An 18401-nucleotide genomic window follows, 5' to 3' on the forward strand; every position below is an offset into this window, starting at 1 on the left:
AGCTCCATCAACAGGAAATTAAAGAGAACAACATGGGTTAGACAGGCCCCGCTCTACCCAGATCCTCCTCACAGCAGCTTCAGCAATGCTTGAGGAACGACGGTGAAACACTCGTCAGCACGGTCTGTAGATAAACAACAGTCCTCAGACAGACATTTTCGTGTCAATAATGACTGTTTTAATTTAAACCCGAGTGGCTGTAGTCTCCGTCCTCTCTGGCTCATCGGGGCTCATTCATGTTTTCGACCAAACAGCCTCCCAGCAGGACCGACACAAACTGTGTCATCATGATCTCCCTGTTCCTTGATTTATTGTTTCAGAAGGGATGGCAGATCTGTCTTGGATTCCTTGGGCATGACTGAAACGTGTAACTTAGTACTCTGTTGTTTGCCGACAGTCCCTGTGGGATCTCGGGTCTGAGTCTGTTTCCACAGCTGAGCTCCAGTATCTATAAAACTCTTTTACAGATGATGTTCTCATTAAATCATCGTGGGATTAGAGAACACAGTGCGCAGGTGGAAATCAAGATCCCTTCAATGAAGTTAATCAATACTGAAACATAATACGACACCTGTGGCTGCATCAGCTGCAGGAGGATTTATTATGCAGGGAATTTAATAAAACCTCAAATGCCAAATGAGTGTACCAAATCTCCAAGAATCAAACCACATGTTACTGGTAATAAAATGTCTAATGATAAGTTGCACATTTACGGAGCAGACTTATCTCAAGCAATTTTAAAACTCAATAGAAAAAAACAACATTGTTGAACAACAAATTCACCATGGACAAAAAAAAACAAAAGTTTCAGTAATTAACTAAGTAAGAAACTGGATTCATAAAATCACAAAACTTTTCTTCAGTCCAGGGAGAAACTGATGCCGCGTTCAACAAAACTCACAAATCAAAACATTTTCCGCACTTCCCACTTGAAACTGTACAAGGGAGCGCTACTCAAGTTAGTTCCTACCTGTAAAGTCTGGGCAGATCCATCTACGCCAACAAGAGGCAGCTCTCTGTCTTCAAACAACCACAGCAGCACCCATGAGGATTGGACTGGGAGTCTTTTGTAGACCACTGTATTCGTGTACAGCAAGGAAATGAAATATTTAGATATGTTCCCAAGTTTAAAAGACCTTTAAAATAAACTTACCATCATTTTATTCCTCCCCTGTTTCATTTACCTATGCAAGGAGGATGCACTGCTGATGGTCGTTGGTATTTGCTCGTTCATAGATCTTGACAAAATGGTGGATGTAACATTGACAGTTTAACTGTTGAGCTGATTAACTGCTGGTTGCAGGATACAACGTTCATGTTACTAAACTACTGCTGTAAATCACAGGCTGTCGACCTTTTTGGCTTTTGACCCACACTTGCGACCTCTCATCGCAGCATATGGCCTTCGTGCAGTCATAGGACGTAAGTAATGATTATTTTATTTTCTCATTCTCATGCATCTCATTCTATTGACTTTTAAAAGGCCTGGAAATACCAATAACTCCACAAGGAAAACGAGCAAAAATTAGAGAAAAGTGAGAATAAATAAACAACTCTCCCTGACGCGATTATTCATCGTTGCTTTAATCATCCTGAGATGCCTTAGGGGCAAACTTCTGCTTTAGATTACATAAATACATCTAATATGGGCTATCTCTTGTGCATTAGAAAGTATCGTTATGGATGAAAATGCACTTGCACCCCATGTTGATATAAAAGCATTGGAATCTGTTGTTGTTGTTTACTCACACCACAGAGCTCCTTCTGCAGGGGCTTTTTATTGTCCTCTAGCCTTTTAAGGGCCTCTCAGCCTGTGCAATGTGCCACTGATAGAGTCTACAACAAATCCCCATCTACAGTTTGACATTTCATATTCCTGCCCTGTAAATCCAATGAAGCTCTCATTGATTCCCTACATTGATTTAACTTAGCCTCTCCTGGGTGAAATACAGCGCTGCTCAGCGATGGGGAACTCGCTCGTGTGTGTGTGCGTAAACTGGATGTGGGTATAGAGTATTTGTGGTGTGGCGGTGGCTCGTGCCGGGCTGGGCTTGTGATGGTTTGGCCGCACACCCTGGGACGGCGGCACAGTCGGTAACCAGCCGCATCTGTCTTCAGCATCCATCCGCGCATTCTCAGCTGCCAGTTCGCTATCAGCGGGATCTAATGGGGCTTACAGTAGCTGCCCAAGGTGCCTCCGGCTGTACCATCCACTGTGAGGCAACAATAGTACTCCTGCTACAAGCGATGCCCTAATTGAAATCCGTTATTTTATTGAACCTGCATTATTGCTGGCGCGTGGCTGAATGTCTTTGGGGTGTGTAATTCGTTTTGGAAATGAATAAACCTTGTTGAGGTAGATACTTTTAGACCACAGAGTATTGTCTTGTACCGGGCATCGCTGAGCGAAGATCTTGGTGTAGCAGGTGCACAAATGTCAGGGGAAAACTCAAGCGCTCCTCCTTTTGCTTATTTAAGGAAATAGATGAGTGTCATTTAGGTTGCAGTGTGAAATGTCCTGTGACTGGAATTGTGTGTCTGTGCAAAGAGACCCGACGCCTTCTGGAAAGTTCAGGTCTAGGTGTGACTATGGCAGCAAGCTCAAGCTCAGTTTCACCATCAAAGTGTCAGCACAGCTCAGCTCACTCTCATGTTAATGCCAGAGAAAACTGCCCTTCTTTTAAATTTGGGAAATACACATAAATTGCATGGGAAGAATGATTTCTCTGTAATATATATACACCTGTTATGCTGCTATGGGCAGCAGCCACTTAGAGGTGCAATATAAAAGAATTGGCCTATGTAAGAAAAGGGGGCAGCTTATTAACAATAACTGCTTCCAGCTGTTGCTTCTGCTAGCTAGTTAGTTCAGTTAGCGGTGCAGCTAGCAGTTCCGACTGGGAGCTCAGGGGCCAGAGGCATGTTACTGTTTACACTCCTAGCACAGGAGCTTTGGACCAGGATAGGCCAGAGCTAGCTGGATAGCGCGCTACCTTCAGTAGATATCTCTGCAATACAATACACAGACATCGTAATGTCAAAACTGCTATTCATTTGCATTCTGTTGATAACTTGTGTTAGTTGTTGAGCGTTTACAGCATAATTCTAAAAAAGTATATATCACAATAACAATAAAACACACCTATGAATTGGAGATATCTACTGAAGCTGGCTAACCAGAAAGTCCCTGCCAAAGCTCCTGCGCTACGGTGTGAACAAAACCAACATGCCCCAGGTGCTCCGAGTTCCCAGTCCAAGCCGCGAGCTGCACGGCTAACTGAGCTAACTAGCAAACAGCAGCCAGCAATATGAATCGGCCAGATAGCCTGTTCTTAAATACTGCACCTTTAACTTACCCTTGCATAAAGATACAAAAGAGCAGGAAAGAGCTAGCTCTATCCAAGACTTAAGAAGAAATTCAAATACCTGCGCGTCTAAAAGTGGCTAATTAACATGTTTTATCTGAACTGTTGAATCTATGAATTAAGGTGCTTTGCTAAGCTAATCATCTGCCAGCTCTAACAGCAAAAAGCAATCTAGCATATTTCTCAAAATACAGCTACCTTACTACTGTTGGGAACGGAACCAAGTGATGTAGTATCATACAGAGTAACATATGGTCAAAACTAGGGCTACCAAAAAGTCAATCTTTCCCTTTAAGGGCATTACATCATTCTCTGCACTAGACTAATCCTGCTGGCTGCCTGATTTCAATTATACTCCGGTCTTTCCATGAAGTGGTGGATGCCAAACAAAGCGCAGACTTTCAGCCCTCCAGTGTATTCTGTGATTCCCCTGAGGCCTCACACTGTGGCACAGGCCTTGGCTCGGGGCGCTGACACTCTTGCGCCCCAACACACGTAATGCACCCGGTGAGCAATTGAGCAAATAATAAATGAAAGCACAGAGCACAGGCCCGTAGTGTGAGTCTCTGATGAGGGCCTCAGGGGTGGGGGGGTGTAGTGTCGAGGGTCAGCTGCTTTCTCAGAGCGATCTTTTTCAACTCAAGGCGTCCAAAATCAACATTCCAACTAACCTACAGCCATCAGAATGCAGACGGAGAATGGGAGGAGGAAATGGAGGGTGACTGAGAGAAAACTTACCAAAAAAAGGGGTAGCATAGAGAAAGGAGGAGGGGGTTCCTCTTGAAAAAGCTAAAGTTTCACAGGTTTGGCTCTCGCAACTTTGGAAGCCCACATGCCTTCAGTTATCCATCTGGGTAGACATCATCAGTTACCTCTAATTAACCGGATGATGGTCTGGTGAGCCGAAAATGAAGGAGGCGATTAATCACCCTGAGCACCTCAAGGCCTACGGCTCAACGTAACAAAGTGGGATGTAAACGAAAAAAAGAGCTCCTGGGTCTTTTTGTGCTTCTTCTCCTCAGCCCCCAGAAACTTAACGTGTCCAAATCATCTCTGGGAAGATGTGAAGAGACTCCTCTGAGGATTCACAGTGACAATATCTATCCACCTAACAGATCTAATGAGGGAGGCCGACCTCATGCATAAACAGTACACACACTGTACAGCTGGGTCTACGACAGCACACGGAGAAATGATAGTCGCGCAGACTTCTAGATGCCATCTTTTTATTAGACGGAGGGAATTTACTGCTACTGTGGAGGTGTAGCTTTTCCTTTTTTACTTGCTTGTGTCATGCTTCCTCTGCGGGGTGAGTTACTGGCGGTTTGGGCGCTGACGTAATTGCGGAAAAGAAAAAAATAAAGGTCCTGGGTGCAGTCAAACTTGTAATTCAGTGAGGAATTTCTCATCTGGTCAAGGCTGGCCGGGTCTGTCTTTATAAATAAAGATGTGAGTCTTCAAAAGAGGCGAAACAGAGGAAGAAGGGAAAAAGGAGAGACATGAAAGTCTTTCCGCTAAGCCCACTTACTTAGTCGACACTGCTGGAACACCCAGATATTAATTTCTAATCCCCTTAACATGGTCACAGGTCAAATTTCTGTGCTGTTTACAGAATGAGGTTCCACAAATAAGAACACGCTGATGCCGAGCATGAAATAATTCGAGTCCTCGATCCAGGAAAATATTATCCTAACCAGAAGAATGCAGAATTTGTCCTCCAGACAGGGTTTTTTTTGGGGGGGGGGAATCGCTCAAGCTCTCTTGCTCATGAGTCAGTCGGAGGGGTTTCTGCATAAATCTCTTTGTGCCATACGAGAGTCAGTCATCTTCGCCCTCCTGTCCCCTCTGTTTATTTAAATTACGGCCACGGCTATGTATGTACGAGTTCATCTCTTTCAGTAAAATATGATATCCCCGGCAGGAAAGCAATCTTCCCCGGCAAGTGCAGGTACAGCGCACCACTGCTGTGTGCACTGAGAGGCAGCCGCTGCTCTCATCAGCTGTGCTTGAAGTGGGAGTCTGGGCTGTTTCAGTGGCACGGACCTGCTCCATGTGTGCTTTATTACCTCATCTTCGGCGGTGATTTATGGCTGGACCACAGACCTCTCTCTCTCTCTCTCTCTCTCTCTCTCTCTGAGCTGTTTATATCTACTGAAGATAAAAGAAAATCATGGCTTTATTACCCAGGCCGAGTGGGTCTGTTTACGCGGCAGACGGGCCTCAGCTGCATCGGGCCCGCATCACACAGATCTGATCTGCCTTTTTTTTTCTTTTTTTTTTCTTTTTTTTTTTTTTCAGAGGCAATAAACCGTCCCATGTGTGCAGAGCATCAGCAAGCAGTGTTAAATGCAAAATGTTATCTGTTGGAACACAAATTCCATTACTCTACTCCCGCTGTTGACAAGGAGACATTTTATCCTCATGACTCATATCCTGAAGTAGAAGAAGAAGAAAAAAACAAAAAAGAAACAACCCATCGAGCTGTTCTGGGGTTATTATCGAAATGTCTCTGTCTGGATCTCGGTGCTTTTTAACTTCCCAGCCAAACATTAGTGTAATCACATGTACTGTTAGAGCTCGCCGGGTCATTCAAGAGCATACTAAACAACACATGTCCCTGTGTGCTCCCTTATGTCTCTCCAAAGCTCCTTCCCCTGCAGCTGCTCTGTGAAAACTGTTTGTCCTGCAGCGCCACCCTGTGGGGGAGAATCAGTGCTGCGCAGACGCACAGAGGTAGTTTCACTCACCATGCTTCAGACAGTGATGGAGTGTAACTAAGTGCTTAGAGTATTTCTATTTTCTGCCACGTTACACCTCCACACTACACTTTGGAGATAAATGTTGTACGGGGTAGAATTACTGCGATTAAGTCATTCTTGAGGGGAAGCTGTGCTTTTAAGTCTGTTATTTTACATGTTGCATTACACCAGATAATCTATTTAGTTACTTTTGACATCATTATTGCGTACTGAGCACAACTTGAATAACATCTAAACCTTTCATCTGCAGTTTGACTGATGTGCTATTGATGAAGCATTAATCATCACTGTTTTCAAGCACAGATTGTCAGCGTTCTCACCACCACTGGTACTTTTTACTCCACCATGTATTGGATAATTTTAGTTACTTGTTACTTCGCAGAGTTACTTCGCAGAGTGCATTTCTGTTATGCATTTTATCTGATTTTCAGCAATCAGATATAAAGAAATGTGATAATTCAAGAAATCATGAACATTAGATCTGAAATCTGTTTATCCATCACAGCACATTTCATTCCTAAATGCAACCCTAAGTGTATACATACACATACATGTATTTCATATATCAGATACTTTGCGTACGAGTGACTGTCACTTTTACCACAGTCATGTTTTAACATTAACATTTAATATTTAATCTTTATTTTTTTCTCAAGTGTGACTTTTCAGTATTTTACACTATATTGGATTCAAAGAGCTCTGAAAGTCAAGTCAGCCCAAGAAAAGAAAACAGGTTGAGAGGTGTGTTGCAGTATCACATTAGTTTATTAACCGGTACAGAGGATTAACTGTTGGTTGGAAGGCTCTGTTTTACTAACACACTTCAGATAAAACATGACAGCAGCTTACGATGTTCACCGACAGAGTGGTCAGTGAAGTCTAGAAAAACAAAACATTGTAAATCAGAGAGAAAAACTAATTATAGTGTCTGAATACATTTAAATGATGGAACACTTTATTTGTAATTTACAGAGCTTCTTATACATCCTCTCCACAGTGCCAATGCAGGTTTGACTTCAGACTATAGTAAAATTACAGGCAGGTATCACCTTCGACCAAAGAGGAACCTTTCTGATAAGTAAACAGTACAGGATCAGTGATGACATTGTCTAACGTGTGCGATATTCACTATAGTTGAAGCATGCGAGTTAATACGATAGTATCGTCTGCAGAAAAAGGATGTTGATGAGGATACGTAAGCGAAAAGCGCAGAGGCATGTGCTGCACTGTCGGGAGTGGTTCAGATTGTTCTTTATTCTAATTTCTGATTCTGCTCATCGACGTCATTTATTGTGTACAGTTTCTATAATCTGGATGTTGTTGCATTAATGTGTAATCTCTCACTCTTACTTTTGAACAAAAACTGCTATTTTCTACATAATTTAAAAGCCAATATTTCAAAGCTGATAGATTTAATAAGACAAAACACACAAGTGTTGAGACAGGCTGGGAAATGAGGGTTGCTTTGCCATTAAAGAAAATACTGTATGTACAACTGTGATAAATCCTTTTTGATATTCCAGCAAAACACTTGAAACACAACAAAACATTTTGTAATAAGCAATTACATAAATAGATAAGGTTCTGTTTGCTTTGAATAACCTCACACTAAAAGTGCCTTTTACTGATAGATTGTATAGTGTTTAAGGATGATGGTGGTGAAATACAGTACTGTACATGTTCCACATTTCATTTAGTCGCAAACATAAATCTCATTAAGTGAGGTTAAACTTGAACAACTTATCGGGTAGCCTATATTGCGTTATGGTTTCATATAGACCTATAATCACACATCCACGCTCTGCAATGTAGCCGATGACGCAACTTACGAAAAAAATGGCTGTATGCCATGTAAATCTGAAAAAGATCAATAAGCAGAATCAGAAATCATTTGTAATATTAAATTCAGCCCACAGTTTTTACAGAAATTAGTTCAAAGAACCCAACACTATACTGATGGTGAATGGAGTATTCATGTTCAGGGAGCGAGGGGTCCCAGCCTCAGCTCTACGTGGTGCGTGAGCCAAATGGCCTCAGCGGTCGGTTCGGCTCCCTCCTCGCTCGGCCTGATGGGAGCCGCGAGGTTGCGGAAGTCGTGTCGGATCTTCAATGAAACCATGACGTCGGCATCCTCTTCTTTCTGAGGGATCACTTTGATGAAGAAACCAATCTTGTTGGATTTCCTAAAGGCAACAACACTGTGGAAGAGACAGAGGGATCAGGTTCATAGTTACCTCATGCTATCAATTCTGTGTGTGTGTGTGTGTGTTAGTTAACTTACTCAGGATCATCTTGGAAGTCTTGAGGTTCAGCCAGTTCATCATACTCAGCAGCTGCATCCTTTCCTGCCAACACCAGTTCTTTTGTGGGTACTAGAACCTAAAACACAGTGTCAACATTCAATAAGATTTTTGAAAGTCATGTTACTTTTCTGTTTTGTGGCGTGTGAATGTCAGTGTGTATTGACATTCTGATTCTGTAGGAAAACACAATCCTACAACTCAAAAATGTGTTTGCATACTTCACTTGGCTGTTTGACCTTCACTATACAGAATGATTTATGTTCAGAGTTTGACACTAGGTTGTTTGCACATTGATTCGCTTAAGGAGGAAAGTTTTTCTCTTCGACCTCAAGTTTGAGTACGAGCACGATTCCTTGACTTCATAACTAATTCCAATATGCAACTGCACGCGATTCATGTTGGAAATTAAAGACTTCAGTGCACAAGCACAAAGAACAGACTGAGAGAGATCTTTTGTTCTGTAGTTGATCTTCTGAAGTGGAGAAAATGTAATTTCCATAGATTCTGGTGTTGCTCAATGTGGAAGAAATGGATGTAACTCAAGAATTCAATAGAAAGAGAGAGAGAAAAAAAAGGCATATTAACTTTTTGTGCTTCATATCAGACACAAATTGTTATTTCGTGAGGAGTATTTTAAGATATTTTAACCCAAAAATGGTTGATAAAAAGAAAAAACAAGGGTACAATAAATGCGTATGATCAATTACACAAACATGAAATAAGCTATTAGGTTACCGTCACAGTACAGATCCAAATAATGCCAATGTAATCCTTTCACAATTTTTTTGTTCCTTTGGGTGTCTGACTACAGCTTGGGGCTCTATGGATTACCATTTTGTCTTTTTTTGTCCTGTGAGAAGGTCTTTCTGAAGTCACAAAAAAAGCACCATTTGCGGCTAGAAATATAAATTATTCAACATTAATCATTCCTGTGCAAAAAAATCCGGTGTCAATACAACTGATTTATGTTTGCACTACTCAGAAAACAAGTCATCTGGGAGGGATAAAAGGAATCTCGATCACGCTTACAAGTAAAATAAATGATCCGACTATCATCAGCAAGCTTACATAACATTCAGATGTAAAACATAATATATATTGAATGAGGTGAGCCAAGCCATCCTTGGAAAGTGCTGGTCGATGAAATCAACCAGGCATGGCTGTCGCTGCCCTCCAGGTGTTTGAATATCAGATCAAGCAGAATGACAGGACTGCACACTCTGTTTGGCCTTAATGTGAGCGGAAATGGGTCATGAAGATGCTCTGTTTTGGCCAGGAGCTCTTCCTTACCCAGTCCAGCCCATGACTTCATCACTAAAGAGGCCAAGACAAACAGCCCGTAGTCACCGAGAGCCTCGCTGCGGCTGCTGGCAACAGGCAGTTCAGCAGACCGTCTACCGCGGGAGCACGGCAGTCTTAGCTGCACGCGTGCCAGCTGACAGATGGAGGTAAAAATGGGACACAACTGCTCTGCATATGAGATGATGACAATGCTACCTATTCCACAAGGAACAGGCAGCATGAAGCAGCTGAAGTCTCTAAAGCTGGTTGGCAAAAAAAAAATGCAGAATATTTAAGCGCAGGCAGGTGGTAAACACCAGCCACAATCTGTGACTCTGCCTGTTTCTTCTGTACTTCTGCTCCAATCACTCATGTTTTGACGCCGTGTGGGGCAGAAGTGCTCCCGAACACACAGCCCTGACATATAATTCATTAGCTTACAAAGTAGTTTTTGTAAACAGCTGTGTATCCAACAGACAAGGGACACAGTTATCATCCAACTGAAATGTTTTTGACCACCTGACAAATTGGAAGTCCAATATTCAGCTCAGGATTAGTCTTCACATGCTTACTTAGATATCTGATTTTTTAAATTTCAGATTCAACATATTCTTCAGTTCTGGCTTGAATATAATTAACTATTGATTTCTGAGCTTCAAGTCTCATTAAAGACAAACAGGCGCAGTCTCTTGTTATCGTTGACTGCAAGTCAATGAAAGGCACTCCATTATTCCATTAGTGTGTAAATCATAGTGTCAGTGTTTGACAGCCACTGACAGAGTAATGAGTATTTGTGCAATCGCCACTACTTGATGCTTTCTGTGACAACAAATCAAAAGACAAAGTATTGTGAAAATACCTTGGCAGTGCTGTTGATGTCATCGGGATCTTCCTCCTCACAGGCGGACAGTGTGACGTGGGTGATGTTCTCCACTGGGTTGGTCAGGGTCAGAAGCACTTGGCTCTCCTAAATAAACAGGATGAGGGGAAAAGAGAAAAGTTAACCCGGAGTCCACTTACACTTCAGTCGCACTGAGCAACTTTTGAAGACTTCAGATCTCTGCACAGTTCACACTAACAAGCTTCTTCTACTCGAATAACTTGAAGTGAAGGGAGTCTTCACATAACAAGATCTTTCACCAGGAGGAGTCCCCTGGCAAGACTGTCTGGTCTCAAAAGAACTGCACTTTGCCACAAAAGCATGAGAGAAGTAACAAACAACAAGCTTCCTGTTTGTGCTTTGATGAGCGGTTAAAAATCAAAGAGTAAAAGAATATGGGTGTGAGAGTTTGGACGTCAATACGTATTTTTTGCCATGAAAACCTACAGCTGACTGCTCGTATTGTTGTTCAATAAGCACGAAAAGCTACCAGTACTCGAAATCATATGCGTATGCCAGTTTATTCTGATAAGATATTTTAATATAGTGCCCCGCGCATACAAATACACACATGATGAGGACTCCACTTATTGAGGTGAAGATTATGAACCGAATGAACACGACATGTAACAGATATATTTGACATGACAGAGGCAGTGCACAAACTGACCTTCATGTACCGGAGATTTGGAATGGACATAATTCTCACTTCAGGGATGTAACTCCTGCGGAGGAACAGGCAGAAGGACAATCAACACACCACAACCACATAAATACCAAGTTAAGAGTTTGTCTTGCGAGAAAAAGCAAACATTTATATATATATATATTAAAAAAAAAACCATCCTCACACTATTTGTACACTACAGATTACCCCCAAACAGTTAACAGATACAACAGAGTTTATTTCTAGGACACTGCTTTAGAGGATGTGTAATCTTTGGTTATTTCCCATTTAAAAATGTGAGAAATCTGTTTAAGATTTAGCTAATTTCACAGGAATAATTTCCTGAACATGTGCTCATGTTGCATATTGCACTAGGCTAAAATTAAACTTTGGGGGATCTTAATCTAATTAAACTACATCGAGCTTCAGGCTCCTTTTCATGTTTTTCATTAATTAAAATAAGGTAAACATCATCATGAAAACATGTTTAGGACAGAATCTGATTACTCACACTGCCACCAGCTGAATTTTAAACTTGATTGAAGTGGGATTAAACTCTGGCTTGCTCAGGTTGTGCTCACATTTCTGGAGGAGAAATTTAAGAAAAAGAGGAATTATTATCTTAATGTGCATCTACATGAAGACAAACAGCCGTTAATTGAAACGGGAGAGTAAAACTCCCCTGCAGTGGTACGGACCCTGCAGCGAAGGGAGCGCTTCATCAGGAGGTGTTTGTGTCTGGGGTGGAGCTGAGACGCTCCGGCAGGCTGGAAGTCGGGCTGCAGAAGCCTCTGACGCAGCGTGGTCACTGTGAGGACACAATGAAACTTGGATTCAATTCCACCTGAATTATTAGTTAAAACAACACCACTGATAAGCAGGCTCCAAACAAACATACCCTCTGGTAAGCTGATGGGCCTGGTGTAACAATCCTCAGGCAGGGGTTCCACTTCATCAAGGGCCTGGGCCGGCTCAATGCTGATCTCCTTCTGGTCTTCACCCTCTTTAAGGCTGGTGAAGACACAAACACTGCCGTCAACAACCTGTCCCCTATAAAAATGTCATTAATGTGAACTGAATGCTGGCTACACAGGTATAGAGAGATTTCCTACGACTCAGGCCACATACACATTACAACAAAGCTACTTACAGTGCAGCTGCTTTGGGGAGCTTTGGCACATTAACTATAAAAAACCTACAGATATCTTACATAAGGCTTCAGACCCGGCCAGGAAAGGTAGATGGGCTAGACATTTGCAGCAGCCTCCATAACCCAGTTTTCATTCACAATTTAACATTTCAGGTTGGAGAGACACATTCTCAGGAGAGCACCAGTCTATTTGGGTCTGTCAATAGCCAGATGTTTTGAAAAGCCAGCCAAACCTGCCTCATAGGAGAAAATGCTGAACTGTGAAAGATACATGGTGCGTACATCCTGTCTGTTCGGTATTGCTACAACTCTCAACAGGTTATTGTTTAATTCAGAATGTTATAAGAACTTTTAAAAAGTTATGACCTCTTCTGGATGCAGTTTGCTGAGGAAGATGATATATAGTGACTTGCATCACATCTACAAATGTAGGCATAAGACTTATATGGACATATGTACTTAAAATGTTGTTTCCATATTTTGTTATAAATCAGATTATTGTATGCTCAGCCACACATAGGTATGCAGCTTTAGACTTTAGAAAAAAGATGTTTGAGAAGCTGGTGTTGGTGCCTTCAAGGAACTTTGACATGCAACACTTAACTACTGCACAGCTACCTTTTTTAAACACATTTACATAATCGTTTTCATGATGTCCTGACCTGCTTTACATTCGTCTCCTGCATCTGACAGGATACTTTGTCAGAACACCACCTTTTGTCAACCGATTATTAATTTTCAGTTGTGAGGCATGGTCCTTGACGCTGGTCAAAGTTAAAAATGGTCTTCGCTCAAAACTGCATTACTACAAAGTGATGATGTCACTTTGAAAATAAATAAATAAGGGTGACTAACTGTTCACTGTGATGAATTATATATGTGTCTCAAGCCAAGTTTCAAGGCTCTGCTAATTCATTTCCACGGCACACTGGAATTAATGAAACAGTGGCTGCTGGAAAGTAAGAAATCCATTTATCCAAGTCACCAATAATATGCATGTATACTGGACGTGAACATGGAAAACTGTGGTCCTAAACCTAGTTTGACAAAGCAGGAGCAATTTGCAGTATATGACAAAATACAACTCACGAAAGGCCTGCCAGGCTTGATATGGGAGCTCCAGACCTCTGCCTCTGCAGTCTGGTTCCAAGGCCATATTTTTCCTGAGTGAATTTATTGGACAAAAAAAGATCAGTTTCTGTCTGGGAAAATTAAGGAGGATTTAAGAGAATTTATGAAATGATCTAATCTAAAACCATTTTTCTACACGGCTACTTTTATCTCAGCAGCTATGACAACTTTTAAAAGACAAAAATGGAAAAAAATGGTACTTGACATTTCAATAAACAAATAAATAAGCCAAGAACTATCTCATCTGGTAAGAACCACTAACACGAGCCTTTCTGCTCAGGGTAGAGGGAGAATATCAGCTGAAAGTTGAGGACTTGGTATGAAATCTATTTTGATCTGGTTACATAAAGTTGTGTACTTCTTCTCTCCCGCTAATCAACATAAAGGCTCCCATTGTGTGGCTCTCAGTCTCATTTATCCAAGGAGACATTCATGTGATCTGTGAGGTCACTCAGTAACACATTATAAAGGGACAGAGATAAAGAGAAGACAGCACTACTGTAAAGATGAGACTACCCAAGTTGTGAAAAATACAACTCACCACCACATGAATAGTGTGTTGCTGGGGGGGGTAAAAACCAAAAATTTCAGAGTGCATAAGCAAAGGAAAAAAAGAGAGAACAAAGAACCAGGTGAAACCCAAGCGATTTAGCAAACATTAGTGGCATTTGGTGACATGCAGTAATAGCAACAGAAATGCATCAGTGATGGAAAACAACGGCGGGACGTCACAGTGCTCCAGTGTTTAAAAATGGCTCCAATACACAACAGGAAAGATTGGTTTGCATTTTTGGATGTTAATTATTGAAAAAGCAGAATGCAGGAAGTGTAAACTATATGCCAAGAAGCATGAAGACCATGTCCACACCAGGGGAAGTGAATATGCAAATGTAGATTATATTCTGTTTTCAGACAGAATAAACTGGTGTTTTTCTGCTGCTTTCAAAAGTGGATGGAGAACATTTTCAAAGTAAGCTTATGAAGCTTTCATATTCATTTTCCTGTGTATAGACATGGTTTCAATCTTGCACTGCAACCAAACACTTCAGCTATAGCAAATTATTTCTTTCTGCTTCAGTTAGAGGTGTGCTAAAATCTAAAATTCATATCACTGCTGTTTCAAACAAGACCTGTACATTCTGTAATGATTTACAGTGAGACAACAGCTGCTTGGCATTTAAAAAGGTTAAAGAAGACGTTATGATGACACTCTTGAAAAGGCTGAACTGGACTCAGCACGAGCAGAGTACCGAGAATGCCAAAGGCATGCACTGTCGTCTCCTGGCCAACTTCTTCCGGTCTCTCTCCTGCTTCTCTCTGTGGGCCAGCTGCTGGTAATACTCAATCAGCTTGTTGATCTGTAGGGTAGGGAAAAAAGAAAAGAAAACCATCCAGGGACTGATCATCTATGCTTCCTGTGTTTTTATGAAACAAGAGAACCCTCACCCTGATTTTGCATCTATGAATGTGACGTACTTCAAAGTAACAACAATCAAGGGAGGCTTTACAGGTTAAAAACTGTTGTATTCCATCAAAACATGTCAACAGTATTCAAATTAACTTAAGAAACTTTACCACATTTCTGAAGTCAGGTTAAGTTATAAGGTGTTAGGGTGCACAAAAGTACAATTAATTAGCTTAACTACTAATATATTGTGATGAAATGAAAAAGAGGCACTTATAGCCTCGGTGGCCTTAGCAACCATGCATGCAGTTGTCTTTTGCCTCTGGTCGGCTATTTGTGGGTGACACTTACCCAGATAACATCTACTCAGAAACAACTTATGCCTCATCAGGAACCATGTGAGCAACTCATGACAATTTAAATAACCACGGGGGGAAAAAACTTACCCGCTGAGTGTGAGGATTCTCTGGCTCTTGCCATCCACCACTGGCTGCAGTGAACAAAATTCACCAAAACATGAGATTAAGACAGGCAAAAGAAACAAACACATCAAATAACAGCTTTCTTAATGAGTGTCTGTGAACCAACAGCATGATTGCGACACATTACAGTGTTTTTTATACTGTTCATGCTTCTTAAACCTTTTTAGAGTTAAAGTTTTGCAAGTGCTGTAAATATGGCAGCATTACATTAACACCCACCGACTGATTTGTCAGCCATTCCCACGTCCCTGGAGGTCCAGCGACAGAAGCCACAGGCCAGGTAGTAGGCCTTCTTCATGGCCGTCTTCGTGGGGTCATCAGGCAGAGGAGCCGGGATGTTGGTGGCCCGAGTGGACAGTGTGTGCATGCAACATGGGCAGTCGAAACAATTCGCACACCTGCGGTAAAGATACAGATAATCAAGAATTAAAGAATGGACAATAGTGACATAAATAAGTTGAAGTAAGGAGACCACAAATACAGCAATGACCTGCAGGAGTACTGTTTACTGTAAATATCCAACTTTCCCTATAGATCAGTCTCACCTGTTCTTTTTAAGCTTTGCCTCTGCAGATGGCATGTTCTCCAGACAGCTTGGACAATAGTGGGAGTCCACCTGGGGTACAAGAGAGGGGTCAGAGTGTTTATTCTGAAAGCCTAGTTTCCCAATTACTGGATAATCACAGTGTTTTTGCTAACTGCTACATAGATAACAGCGATCTTCATTGATTATCGTTAGCATTTATTTAGGCAGTGTGGTACAATGACCAAGTGAGGTACAAATTCTGCGCTTCTGACGCAAGATAGATGGTTAATCGTATGAACTGTCAGTAATTACGTATTTGCAAAGACAAATCAGTGACTGGTAATACGAGGAGGTTGCAATGGATGAGCCACTTAGCTAAATCAGTCTGGGTGTGGTATCCTTAACTCTGAGCGACATTAACAAGCCGTATTTAGACAGTGATGGACATTGTGGTGGACTAATGTTAAAACAGACATATTTTTCTTGTTAGACATGCTGCTCATATTCTTGACATATGAGCAAATTGAATACTTTAACGTCAAGCTGAAAGAGTAGCAAGAGCCTGCTAGCTTGTTTGGCCCATCAGCGCTGAGCTCGCATATAACGCCAACTCCGACGGAAGTTAAACATCACTCGCAGCCAATGAGATGAGGAGAATGCGGGAAAGGACCTTGATTGACAAGCAGCTGAGCCATACAGAGCGCGAGGTGCTTCGACTAATCCCGCCTACGTGTCAAAGCTACTAGCAAGCCGGCTAACAACAAAGTAGCCGCTGACAAAGCTAACAGCTAGCTTGTCAAAACCAGAGGATAATACGTTCACGTACCTCGTGAGACACACATTCCAGAGATCGTAGCTCACTACAGTAGCGACAGAAATACAGCTGAGATAAAGGTGCTCTGATCTTTTTCTCTCCACGAACCAGATAGACGACTCTATCTGGCTGCAGAAGAGACGCCATCTCTAACCGGAGCAGCAGCCGAGTCCGTGGGCTCACTGACTGCACTGCTAGCCTGGATGTCACCGCTAGTTGTCTGGCCTCTGAGGAAACACAGCGTGCTCACTGTCGGCCTCATGTGGTCAACATTTGGAACTGCAAGCCCCACACCCAAAACGGGATTACTGAATAGGTTTACTGGGCATATGTTTGGGGAATTAAAGGGTCAGGGGCCTCCAAAGCCCCTCAAGGGCTTTAAGACAATATGATATGATTCACAAGTTTACTACAGCTTTCTATCATATACAAATAGAGAAATGTCTATCTTAGTAGTCTATATTCTTTATGTTTCATGACACATTGTCCTCGTGTCAGACTTTTGAATTGCTTGTTCTTGTAGGAATTAAATGAAATAGAAGATGCTTGTGTAAGAAAGATATATATGTTTGAGCTGCAAAAATAAACTGTATTAATTAAAGGTTAATTGTAAGTCTCTGAGGACAATATGATATGATTGTTGAACCTTTTTTTCTTCATCTCTCTGTATAACTATTTGATGACCCACTTGCAAATTACAAACCGAATATTGTAATAATACACAATATTAAAGATTATCTTTACAGTAAGCACCTTCAAGTTTTTTGTCTACTGTTTGTGGAGATGGGTGTGTGTATGGTTATGTTGTGGCAAGAAGCTCCATAAAGTACATAGACCAACCTATAGTCATATCTGGTATGAACAAAGCATCGAAGTTGCAGTGTGGTTTTCTCCCAGCAGCGGCACTTAACATCAGAAATGTCCCTGAAGGACATCAAGTAGACACAAAATGCCCATAAGTGCCACAGGTGCAATGCATGATGGGATCTCTTCTGTGTCTTTGCCAGTGGGGGCCCATTGTTTTATAATCCATCCATGTCCACGCCAAACTTATTTTAGCATGGAAGCCCTGAGACATCTTCTAAACTCCGATCATGATTTGTGCCAATCCTGGTTAATAAAAATGTAGCTGTGAGAGTTGTTACAGTTGTTCCATTCTGTAATAGCACCCCGAGAAGTAGCTCCAGTAGTCACTGTAGACTGAACAAATTCACACATTTAAGCTGACCAGTACAGCAATAATCGTTCACGATCTTTTACTTCCTTGTAGTCGCATTGTTTTTCCAATTGATTCCAATCACTTCTTTTTGTCTTTTTGTCTTTAATTATGTCACCTCGCTGCAAAAACACAGACCTGAAGTAAACACTGTGTAAAATCACCATCAATGAGGAGCTCTAACAGGCCTGGAAAGAGCCCGTCAGCCACCCATAGGGCATGTGGCCGACAACCAGCTCACCATGGCAACAGCTGATCCCGGAGAGGAGAAATGAACCATGAATAAAAATCAAACCACACAGCGTTTCTCCGCTTCGGAGGACACGTAACGGTCATCACATTTGTGTTCATTAAGATTGAGACAAATTCAACTTGTCACTCCAACAGACTGTTATCCAACCAGTTTCTTATATAATGTTTCT

At 41.7% G+C, this 18401-nt stretch overlaps 1 protein-coding gene across 2 annotated transcripts; it reads right to left on the reverse strand.

Annotated features, from left to right (window-relative positions):
- Positions 1-6866: 6866 nt before the first annotated feature.
- dctn4 (dynactin 4) lies at positions 6867-16988 on the reverse strand. 2 transcript variants are annotated; one of them, XM_037077546.1, is made up of 14 exons: positions 16776-16988; positions 15969-16039; positions 15643-15821; positions 15388-15431; positions 14787-14894; positions 14078-14098; positions 13495-13568; positions 12154-12266; positions 11954-12063; positions 11767-11840; positions 11259-11313; positions 10568-10675; positions 8406-8503; positions 6867-8322 (listed from the first exon to the last, which is right to left on the reverse strand). In XM_037077546.1, the coding sequence occupies exons 1-14, from the start codon at positions 16908-16910 to the stop codon at positions 8103-8105; spliced, it is 1410 nt and encodes a 469-aa protein (XP_036933441.1). In that variant the 5' UTR covers positions 16911-16988; the 3' UTR covers positions 6867-8102. The 2 variants fall into 2 exon arrangements, with proteins under 2 accessions (XP_036933441.1, XP_036933442.1); XM_037077547.1 differs by lacking the exon at positions 14078-14098 and having other exon boundaries at positions 16776-16987.
- Between the last annotated feature and the right edge of the window lie 1413 nt (positions 16989-18401).

This window comes from Acanthopagrus latus, chromosome 18, assembly GCF_904848185.1.
Source record: "Acanthopagrus latus isolate v.2019 chromosome 18, fAcaLat1.1, whole genome shotgun sequence".
NCBI lineage: Eukaryota > Metazoa > Chordata > Actinopteri > Spariformes > Sparidae > Acanthopagrus > Acanthopagrus latus.